General features: G+C 39.3%; 1 protein-coding gene across 1 annotated transcript in view; it reads left to right on the top strand.

Annotated features, from left to right (window-relative positions):
* Positions 1-12,146, top strand: part of LOC116988061 (voltage-dependent T-type calcium channel subunit alpha-1G-like) — a 225,078-nt gene that overhangs the window by 138,730 nt on the left and 74,202 nt on the right. Inside the window, exons 18-19 of the mRNA XM_033044505.1 lie at positions 6,570-6,638; positions 8,059-8,243. Coding sequence (XP_032900396.1) covers positions 6,570-6,638; positions 8,059-8,243 — 254 coding nt within the window. The remainder of the gene's footprint in view (positions 1-6,569; positions 6,639-8,058; positions 8,244-12,146) is intronic.

Raw genomic sequence — 12,146 nt, 5'->3', positions numbered from 1 at the left:
CCATCAGTCTGAAGAAGGGTTTCGGCCCGAAACATTGCCTATTTCCTTCGCTCCATCGATGCTGCTGCACCCGCTGAGTTTCTCCAGCATTTTTGTGTACCTTCGATTTTCCAGCATCTGCAGTTCCTTCTTAAATTCCTTTTTGATTGACATGGAAGTAAGAAAGCGCCTAATGCAAGGTGACTGAGCTCAACGCTCATGAACTCTGAAAGTAACAGCCAAATAATTGCCTTTTTCATTCCTAGCTTTCTTACTGGACATTTGTGAACCTATCCCATTAGTACTCAGTGGAGTTAAATGACACAGTGGTTACCTGGTGTGGTGGCCTGGGTTTCATACTGAGATTCCACAAGATCTGTTTTGCTTCCACAGCCCAAAGATGTTTGCTACTTTAAATGGCTACTTCACATTATATCTAGAGTAGGTGGGTGACAGGAGATTCCGGGACAGTTCATGGGTTTGTGATAGAGAATATGTTGCAAGGAGATTTGTAGGGGAAGGGGACTGATGAGTGTACTCTGAACACTGGGTATCTAGCCCAGGTAAACATTTCAGACAATGCAACTGATCTGAGCAATTCATCAGCAGTCACTTTGAGAGGTCTTTTTGGAATGACTGCTTTCTGTTGCTCACTCACTCTGCCTCAATATGCTATCACTTTGTTGAGGCCAGAAAGAGATCAAGAAGCAGGGTAAAGAAAATAGACTGTTCTAAGGATTCATTGAATTGCTGCCAACTTATAGTTCGACAGCAGCATTTCCTTGGAAATTCCTCCAATACTTCCTTTAGTGTTTCGAAGGGAATTCTCCATGGTCTGCACGCAAGCTTTTGATAGATGGCCAAGCAACTGAAGCCTGAGATGGCTGCACACAGCACGCTGCTTTAGGAAGCCAAGTCATAATTGATTGCAGCTGAAGTCTTTCTCGTGCAAACAAAGTTTTGGTCAAGCTCTTAATCAGCTTCTCCGATTAAAGGATGAATATTCCAGTTGAACAGGATAGTTTTTCTTCCTCGCACCTCACCCTGTCCCAGTTTCTTCAATCTTTTTCAGAAGGCAATTTGTGCCTAGTTATACTTCACAGCCACAAATGCTAAACAGCCAGTGAATCATAGAAACATAGAAAATAGCAGGAGTAGGCCATTCGGCCCTTCGAGCCAGCACCACCATTCAATATGATTATCGCTCATCATCCAAAATCAGTACCCCGTTCCTGCTTTCTCCCCATATCCCTTGATTCCATTAGTCCTCAGAGCTATATCTAACTCTCTCTTGAATACATCAAGAGAATACATCTTTTGGAAATACAGATGCCGTTATAATAGCCAAATTCCATGGGCAATTTGTGCACAGCAAGATTCCACAAGTCGTAATGTGATAATAACCAAATAGCCAACTGTTTAAGGGGTTAACATTGGCCAAGGCTCTGCAAAGGGACACCCCCAAGATCTTTTATTAAATGTTAATAAAACATTTCCAACTTTTACATCTAACTAAGAGAGCAGAAAGGAGCTCAGTTTGGAAGCATTTCCAACAGTGCTTCATCTGAGTGCCAGCCTAGATTCACTGCTCAAGTCTCGAGAGCGGGTCGAACCTATTTGGGTAAGAACGTACCCTCTGTATTATGGCCAACACTTGAGAGGATTTTCTATATGGTAGACAGTATATAAATGCTTGTATCCCTGTGACTTCCTAAATTTCCTGTCAAAACTGAGCATGTGCATGAGAATATTGATAATGGATGCCCCAAGATGGGCAAATGCATGCCCAGACTGACAACGTATCATCCACACATTAACCTGTTCACTGCCAAGTTTTTGGTTTCACTATTGGCCATGACCCAAGTGTACTCGGGTGTGGCCCTGAGTTATTTAAGAATGTAAATGTGCCGCAGCCTATGCAGCAGATCATAGGACAATCAATAAGGTGATGTCCGGCCAGAACAGATGTAATTTAAAATTGATGAATTTATTCATCCATCCCAGGAAATTGTAGTTGTGGCCAGAGTGCCACAAAAGGGAGTTTCCACATGCTCTCCAACACAGTTGATTCTCTGTTAGAGTTGTTCCCTTACCCTCCAACTTCATGCTGACCACTGAAGCAGTTCTCTTTTAATGATCCAATCATTTTCCCTCCTTTCTACAATCGATCCATGACCCCCTAAACCCTGACCTTGGGATTCCCAGCGCAGCACAGCTCTTGGGGAAATGTTAATGAGACTCAAAGCCCAAATTTGGGTGCACTTCTGGCCTTACTTGACTGAACACATGTTAAAATGGATGATTTTCTCAGTGTTTGGTGTTTAATAATAAAATCATTGAGTTGTACAAAAATGGCCACTGTGCCAATGTCAGCGTTTTTGTTCATCTGCACTAATCCCCCATTTGCCTGCAGTAAGGCTGTCCTTCCATGCCATGCCTATTTAAGAATATGCCTTAAAATATCTCTTAAGAATCTGTCCTAAAATATCTCTTAAACAGGGTAATTGGATCCACCATTTATATTGCAACTGAAAAGCTTGCCATTTCAGATTGCCTTTAAATCTCCTACCTCCAACCTTAAACTTGTGCCCTCTTGTTTTTGATAACCCTACCATGAGAAAAATATTTTTATTATCTAGCCTAACAATGCCTCTCATAATCTTATATACTTCTATCAGGTAACCCCTCAGCCTTCATTTCAAGGAAAACAAACCCATTCTATCTAATCCCTCCTATAAGTAAAAGTCCTTTATTCCAGGCAACATCCTTGTGAATCTCCTCTGCACTCTCTCTAGAGCAATCACATCATTTCAGAACAGTACACAGTACTGCAAGTGCAACCTAACCATTGTGTTGTAAGGTTGCGGCCTAATTAGCATTTTGTGAAGAAAGATCATCAACGTAATTGAGGAGGAAATGGAAATGTTTAGGAAGGTGGCAAGAAATTCAGGTATGGGCAAGTAATTTATGCTGTAACGTAGCATGCTTTGAAAGAGTAGTCGAGGTAGGCAAAATCGAAGCAAATTTGCTGGGGCTAGAGCAGAATCAAAGGCCAAATTTCACTTTCATCACCAACCACAGTGAGTTCCATCAAGACCACGAGGAAACATCAGAATGGATCCCACAATTTCATCTCTTAAAGGGAAAATGGAAAACTTTAGCTAAAATTGGCTCATTGCAAGAGGCAGAGGGTAATATTGACAGATCATTTTAGTAACTAGAAGGCTGTTCATATTTTGTGTTCTATAGGGTTCGATTTTTGCAATCAATTTTTAGTGATTTAGAATTCAATATATGGTATATGATTAAACATGTTTTTTCATGATATAAAAACTAGCCGTGTGATTGGGAGTGGGGAGGCGAGCTTTTGACTTGAGGAGGTGGACATGGTTAGGTCAGTTTGGCAGAAAAGTGACAAATGGAATTCAATATTGGAAAGTATGAGGACATGCATTTTGTGGAATGGAACAAGGGAGTGTACAATAAATGGGAGGATACGTGGAGGAACAGAGAGCTTTGGACTGTGTGGTCACATTTCCTTAAAGGTAGCAGGACAAGCCAATAAGGACTGGAAAACATCAGCCTCGCCTGTACGTGGATGGCAGAATCTATGGAATTGATGGGAATGGGGAGTAAGTTATAGATAAATGAGTGTGGAAATGTGATTGTTCTGAAGCCCATAGCAAAAAGAACCATCAGTTATATTTTCGATGATATTTGTATCAGTTTTACTTGCAACCTAAAGGGTATCAAAATTTGTGCTAATAAACATGTGGCTGTTAAACACGAAAGAGGAATGAATTATGTCAGGAAATGTAAAGAGGGCAAAAATAACTGAACTAAGTGCTATTGAGAAAGAACAAGACTTTGAAACCCATGGGTGTCTATAAGACGCAAACCTTTCAGTTAATAGAACACAAAAGCAAATGATGTTCTTCCAGGGAGGCCAGATCGACAATCATACCAGTTGAAATTAATTAACAGGTGGTAAATTGTATGAACTCCAGCTGGTGTTTATTGACAGGGGTATATCAGTTCCTAAAATATTCAAACTGAAACAAGCTTTAGAGAAATAGTGGCTATTATTAAAATGAAAAGATCCTTCTAGCATTCTAGGTGTTTCATCTTCAAGAAGGAAAATTATTTGCTGCAAAAGTAATGTAAATCCAGGAATATTCCTGAGTCTGTGGATATATCAATACAGCAACCAGAATGCAATTAACATCGAAATTTGAGTTTGCAAAACCCATATTGATTTTCTAGAACACAGAGTACTTGCTGGTTTGATTTACTATTGATATATTTCCAGTGCTCTGGAGGGTAATGCGGCGTTACATGGTTATATTAATCTTGAGTGTATTATCATACTTTGTTCTCAAACTCTAATGTACGATGTAAGTATTGATCTGTTTAATTTCTCCTGACACCCACCACCAGCTACACCTGGTTGTCAAAATCAAAATCTCCCACTTTGTTCTTATCCATCGTCGAATTCCAGAGAATCTCCAATTTAGTGTCAGTGACTGCATCTTGCAATCATTTGCTAAGGAAATAAATGGACATGATTGCTATCATTTGATTCTCAATTTGTAATTTAGACATTTCAGTAAGCCATCGCTTGAATAAAATCCCTTAAAATGAAACATCTCAAGGCAATGTTCATGCTGTTCAATTGGGTTTTTGTGCTGATTAAAGAGGAAGGAATTATAATTTACAGTTTCATTCACAGTTCCTTTTACAGTTTAATTCACAAATTAGGCTGTTCCAGTGCTCTTTAGAATCAATAATGTACTTTTAAAGTCCTATTCTTCTTTTGATTAGGTGCATAAGACCAAGCTCTCGCAAACAACATTGAAATAATAGCCACCTGATCTTTTTCAAGAATTAAAGTATAATGTACTAGAAAGTAGGTTAGACAACATCTGCAAGGAGAGAAACAGAAGTTAACTTTTCACTTTTATGACCTGTCATCAGAGTCGGAGAGATGCTATCTCACTTGCTAAATATTTCCAGCAATTTCAGTGGGTTTTCTTTTTCAAATTTCTGGAGGTAATTTGCTTTAATGTATCTGCTTTAAGTAGCAATGTTACAAAATTTTGAGATTTAAAAAATCAAGTCTGCAATTTATCCCATCAGATAAAGCATAAAAAGAAGTTTGATTTGACACCTAATTCACTTTCATATCTTCAGTATTAAAAAGGTTATGGCCATTTTCATACTCGGAAATTAGCATCTTGTTCCCTATGGCTTTTCCATTGACTTAACACAAAAGCTGTGACAGTCAAAAGCCCATAACTTTCTTAAAAATTAAGAGAACTGAAAGAAATGTTCAGTTATTATAGATTGAAGCATTCTGAATTACTAGATCTAAACATCTATCTATTTCTTAAGAAAAGATTAACATTTTTAAATAGCCTAAGGGTCCAAATAACATTCACACAAAAATTCACAATATAACATGATTTTTAAATCTCATTGTCATGAATTTATAGGCCAAATGGAAGGAATTTAATGTTTAATTCCCGTAAATTAATGGCCATTTAAATCATCTTGCGAGTGGGTTTTTGTGGAACGCGATCGATTGGAATGTTGCGGTTTGCGGTGAATTTGAACACCATATCGGCAGGAAAAACACTGCCGGTTCGTATGGGGCCATAATCACATTTTCGCCAATGAAATTTGGATTAAAGTCATCCAAAAAGCAAGTTTATATGTAAAAAAAACGACTAACCTTCTGTTTTGTCCCCCACGTGAGATCCGTTCCGTCGTCCGCGTTGACGGCGTTAGAAGTAGAATTTTTATTTTACTCCAGCAATTAAATTGTCCCGCAATTTTTTTTTTAAACTTCCGAGAAAGCAAGTCGGAACGATTTTTCAGCATCAGGTAGTAGTCCGAGAAAATATATCTCGGATAGGCAGGAGAAAACGCCATTTTAATCCCGCCCCCCCCCCCCCCTCAAATGTGCCAAAGTCGCGCACAAGGCCAGTGGCAGAACTGCAGCGCCGCTGAAGGTAGGTATTGCAACATACCTACTTTAAGAGACCTATTTAGGTGAGGAGCATTCAATGCTCTTCTTTAAAATTGTCCTGTGAAATCTTTTGCATCCATCAGTTCTTTATCCTGTAGAAGGCAAGAATGACTAACTGGTAAAAGGGATGGAGTTGCTGGCTAGACATTAAGTTTAACTATTACAGATTATAACCATTGTCCCAATTTGTCTGATAGAAACTGCGGGTAACAATTCTGCTAATGCCATTCACAACTCCCCTGAGAACATTTTATTTTTCCGTACTTGTGTCATTACGACCTCTTGCCTTGCTGTGTCATCTCTTTTGTCATTCCGTTTTTTAAAACCTTTCACCCGATCGCAAATCCTCCCTTTTCTTCTTTCCTTCACTGCCCCTTTTCTTGCTTCAGTTTCTAAATAAAAGATATTAGGTCACAGACTGAAAATATTAACTCTATTTTACTCTCTCCACACATGCTACGTACCCGTTAGCATTTTGAATATGTTTGAGATATAATGCAGACTTTAAGCCTCCACTGCACTATGTCATTGTACTAACACTGAGTCTTTTCTTTCCTTAAAGGAGCGAATCTTCTTGACACTCTCGAACTATATCTTCACAGTGATCTTCCTGAGTGAGATGGCAGTAAAGGTAACCACAACCACTAGGCTCTTTTAAATGTTAAACCAACCTTTGGTAATGATCTGGATTTGACAGACTGAGCCCCATAATAAACTAATAATTCTGCGAGTTGGATACACACCATGCAATCAGTTCACTTTATGTCCACTTCCGTTTTAATCAACGGTTGGGATGAATTAAGGACTGGTGATTTCAATCATAGAAATATTTCCTGATCTAAGTTCTGTCGTCATTTTATTTAGTAAGAATAACCTGTTTCCCCAAAGAGTTCTGGTGAGCAATCAGGAGAATACATGAACATTTTCTGCTGTTTGCACATACTGAGCAGGGATGGAGTTCCACTGGGAATGGATTACTTTCCCACATTTTCCAAATACAGCATCAATTTTAGGCAATCATCCACCCCACCGCACCCCATTTATTACCCATCCCTAATAGTTGTAGAAGAGTAGTTGTGAGTCTTCACCTACTGGAAGCAATTTACACTACTGTGTTTTTTGCTCAACCACATCAGAAGAACATTAAGCCAGCCACACTGTTAGAGATCACATGTAGTTTGGCAGCTTTCCTTCCCTAAAACATGTTTGTGAACCAGCTGAATTTTTACAACAATTCAACAGCATCATGAACTTTCATTGATTCAAACTTTTTGGTTTTACATTCATTTTTGAACTGAGTTAATTTCCTCAAACTGCTGGTGGGATTAGAATTATTGATCTATGATTTTTATATGCCCTTGTTCCCCCTTTTGCAACACCTTACAACAACACTGGAAGAGATGGGCTGTGAGTGCTGAAACATCAGGATCAAGCAATCTAACTCCAGTTCCATGTATTTAAATGTTACCAACACAGATTGCAGAGATATCAATGTAAATGTACAGCCCGATCACAACATTGACAACATTGGTTGGGAATCCACTTGGTAGTGGGATTCCCAGGGTCAGCTCTAAGACAGGAGATACCAACTGGCCATAGTAAGTTCTTTTTAACATTCCTTGAGGACCAGTCGGGCCTCACAAGAGGCCTCACAAGGCCCATTCTGAGACACCCCCAGCACCGTTCATTATCCCAGATCGCACTGATTGCCGCAGTCCCAAGCAACTGCTTCCTGCTTCTGGTCTGCCAGTCAGGCCATGGGGTGGCAATGCTCATAATTATTCAAACATGGCCCTGCAATCAAGGCAGGCATTGCATCTGCATCCTCAGTTTCCTTATTTAGTAAAATATCCACTGGTTATTCAAAAGGACACAACATGCTGGAGTAACTCAGTGAGTCAGGCAGCATCTCTGGAAAACATGGACAGGTTACGTTTCGTGTCAGGACCCTTCTTCAGACTAGGACTGTAGTTCCAGACTAAGTTCCTTGTTTCTGCAGCCACGTTACTGTTCATTAGCAGTAAACCTTTCCTTCTATGTCTCTTTTGCAGCTGGTTGCAATGGGCCTTCTTTTTGGGAAGAAGACTTATCTCAAGAGCTCTTGGAACATTCTGGATGGGCTACTGGTGATGATATCAGTCATCGATGTTCTAGTCTCCATGGTCTCAGATAGTGGAACGAAAATTCTTGGAATGCTGCGGGTCCTTCGACTGTTGCGCACCCTGCGGCCTCTCCGGTAATCTAACACTGGGTTCTGACAGGGTCTGAATTTAGCTGCACTTTTAACTCACAAACAGAAGGGGCTTCTTGATAGAAGCTGCTGGTGTGCATGTCCTCCATTTTACCTGGTGGTAGGACTTGCAAGCCAGAAGTTTACATCAGGCATTTCAGACATGTAAGTGCTTGTCTCAGTTCTGCATAATAAGGGTCTCACTTCCTAGTCCATTGGTTTAAGTGTACAAGCTCATTCCAAAGATTTAAGCAGAAACTCTTCTGTTTCCACAGACCAGCACTGAACAATATTTTGTACTGGATTTTCCCGCTTCAGTTTTTGTTTGTAGGCAGGTAGTATTTTGGTAGCATTCACTTGAGGTTGGCTTGATTGAATTGCCCAGCTACAATGACCAGGTTTTGGGGTGTTTTGTCTCAATGCTATTGGTAGCAGAGTACAGTTCGTTCCGAGCTTGACATCAGCATGGGGAGTGATGTAGACTGCTGTCAGGAGAGCTGAGATGAATTCCTGTGGTAGATAGTAAAGATGGCACTTCACAGTTAGATATTCCAGGTCCGGGGAACATGAGCTCGCCAGAATCGTCACTTCTGGGCTCCACGAGGTATTGATTAGAAAGCAGACCCCCTCCATCTCTAACCTTGCCCGAAGACACCGTGCAGTCCATCCGGTGAAGGGAGAAGCCCTCGGATTGGATGGCACAGTCAGGTATATTAGGGGTGAGTCAAGTCTCTGTGGAACAGCAGTCTCTCAATTCTCTGTCTTTATGTTCATCCAGCTTGTTCTCTATAGACTGTAGATTAGCCAGTACTATGCTGGGGAGGAAAGTCTTGAAGCCACGTTTATATGGGTATCTTGGTCACCATGGACAAGTTGGGCCTAATGGCCTGTTTCTCTACTATATGACTATGACTTTATCTGCAAAAATAAATTCCTAAGCACTTAAATTTGATATGACATTTTTAATTAATATTCTTGGAGGAATTAGTATTTGGCATGGTTCACTTGAAAGCAATCTTGCCTTTTAGCAGACTGTTCATCTTAAATCTATGATATTGCATTTTATTATTAAGGGAACTGTCCTTAAGAAATGGCTCCTTGCACTAAAGCTTCCAACAGTAACAGCCCATCACATCAGTAACTTTATGATGGATGTCATTTCTCATCTATTACATTTCAGCAGTAATAACACATCTCATCGTTATACGGATCACAAATTACCCATTTTTCATTCATGTCAAGCTCACACCAACAAAAATATCTTCTAATGGTGGTAATCTGTCAACCAACATATTGCATTTCTGCTAATCCTTCAACCAATAATCATTCCGTGGTAGTAGTCTCCAACTAGTAATTTTTCTAAAGTAATAGTCCCTCACCAATAATCTGATAGACAAATTACCAACCGATAATCTTCTGGTTATGATATATCCCCCAACCAACAATCTTTAAATATTTAGATTCTCCCCACTACCAACAACTTTTCTAATACTAATGATTAACTAATAACTTTGCATTGGCCATAGTCTTATGACATTTATTCATATATTTTATGATTTTCAAGAAAATATGGTCCCAATTGAATGATACAGTTATACACAATCCATCTCCTTATTATTTGGCCAAATCACAGTTTGTTTAAAGTTAACAAACTTTCGGACACAAATTTGAAAAAAACATATGCTAACAACAATTGTCAGGCAGAGAGAGCACAGGGTATTAATTTAATCACAAAATTCTGCTGATGTTTACAAGCCCTTGGAGCTTCAAAGGTAACAGCTGGGGCATTGAATTACAGCTTTGTAGTCAGAAACCAGTACATTACTGTTTCCAGTGCTTAAGGCTGTGTTTCCTTCTTTGCAGATATAGTCCTATTAATTCCGCACATGAGCCTCCCCACTTCTTCCACCCCAGATCCCAATCCAACTCCCTTTCACTGGGACTGAAATTCCTCTTCACTAGGAACTGAATTATCTCCCATCCACCCCAGCACCGGAAGAAAGAAAGATCTCTCCTGATAGATCATTGATTTTTTTTTTTTAATTTGTTGAACAGCTTGTGAATGATAGAACAATAATGTCATAAAAGATTTTCCCACTGTGTCACTTAGAATGTGAAAACACCATTTAAAATCCCATAACACATGGAATTGTTATACAGTATATTCCCAAATATTAATAGGCCTGTTCTACTGAAATAACTTGAAATAGGTTCCTTTTGTTATTCCAGTGAACTAGCTAGAAATTAGAAAGAACTGCAGATGCTGGTTTAAATGGGATATCTTGGAATTTAGAAAATCTTGTTGCATCTCTGATGCCTTTGTGTCTCTTTTTATGCCAAAAGGGGATTTTAACGCAGGGAAAAGGGGAGAGATAAAAACAAACTTTTTTTAAGTCAAATGCAGTAATAACATACATTTCTGTTAATATTGCTGTTTTGACTTAACAAAATACTTCAAAGTGTTTTACAGGAGCATAGATGCCAATTTATACTTTGAGGCAAATGGTCATTAGCTTGGGAAAAGAGGTAGGTTTAGAAAAATGTTTTAATGCTGAAAGCGTGGTTGTATGTCAAAGAGATTTAGGATATCCCAGAAAATTATAATGCTTGACAGCATCAGTGTTCAGATGATTTAAAAATAAGAGTGGGCGTTACTGCTTGACTGTGAGCCAATTTAGGTCCGAAACCATTGGGATAAGGACACACATTACAGAGCTTGGATAACACCAAGAAGGAGAGTGGTCAAAAGAGACAAAAATGTTGCAATGATAGTCAAGAAATAATAAAACTGTGCATGAAGATGGAGGATGGAGTTTCAAATAAGTGAGTCACCTTGCCTTGCATAACTTTTAACATTTTGAATGTCAATCGGATCTGTATTTAAACAAAGGGAGAGACAGTGAAGGACTTTTGGGCATTCAGATGGGAATCACCACAAATTATCCAACCTCTGATCGTGGCATTAGAGCCTCAGTATTTACCTTTCGGGACTGATCAACTTTCTAGTCAGTGGTGTCACTTAAAATGTCATCCTATTTAATTTAGCAATTGCCTTCTCTTCAATGCTGCATGTATTTATTTAACAGTTGAAGTATAGTACTTGATATGGCATCCTTGTTTTTAAATACCGCTGTGGCCTTCCCCCTCCCTATCCAAGTAACTGACTCCAGACATGCAAACTCCCACAATAACTGTGAATGGTGGATTACCATTGATGATTGTGTCTCCATTGCACAGCTCATTGCTCCATGTCTCAGCTGAGGCATTCACCTCAGGACCTCGGTATCTTCATGTCTCTCTCCTCTTTTAAACTACTAAAATCTATGTGCCTCAGTGTCAGGTTTTTTTTATGTAGGTTTCTGTGAGGTGATGTGATGTGATGTACTATACTTGAATTGTTAAATAAATACATGCAGCATTGAAAATAAGGCAATTGCTAAATTAAATAGGATGAAATTAAAGAGCTTGAACTGAAGAAAATCACCAGTATCAGAAGTAGAATGTCACCCATTCGGATTGGAAGTAGCCGAGATTTCTGAGGTTGGATGTTGCGTTTGAATAGGGGGGTAGTCAGGTGCAGTGGTGAATTGTAACTGGTATACACATCAGTTCAGTTTAGTTTATTGTCAAGTGTATGGTGGTACAGTGAAAAGCTTTTGTTGCGTGCTAACCAGTCAGCAGAAAGACAATACATGATTACAATCGAGCCATTTGTACAGATACATGATAAGGGAATAACGTTTAATGCAAGGTAAAGCCAGTAAAGTCCGATCAAAGATAGTCCGAGGGTCACCAATGAGGTAGATAGTAGTTCAGGACTGCTCTCTACAAAGCATACTTTACAAAGAAGACAGAGAAGTCCAGCAACTCAAGCATGATAACCTGAGGCAGGAAACATTTAAGGACATT

This window comes from Amblyraja radiata, chromosome 26 (genome assembly GCF_010909765.2).
Source record: "Amblyraja radiata isolate CabotCenter1 chromosome 26, sAmbRad1.1.pri, whole genome shotgun sequence".
Taxonomy (NCBI): Eukaryota; Metazoa; Chordata; class Chondrichthyes; order Rajiformes; family Rajidae; genus Amblyraja; species Amblyraja radiata.
The sequence above is the reverse complement of the archived record's forward strand: the minus strand, read 5'-3'. Positions and strand labels throughout refer to the sequence as shown.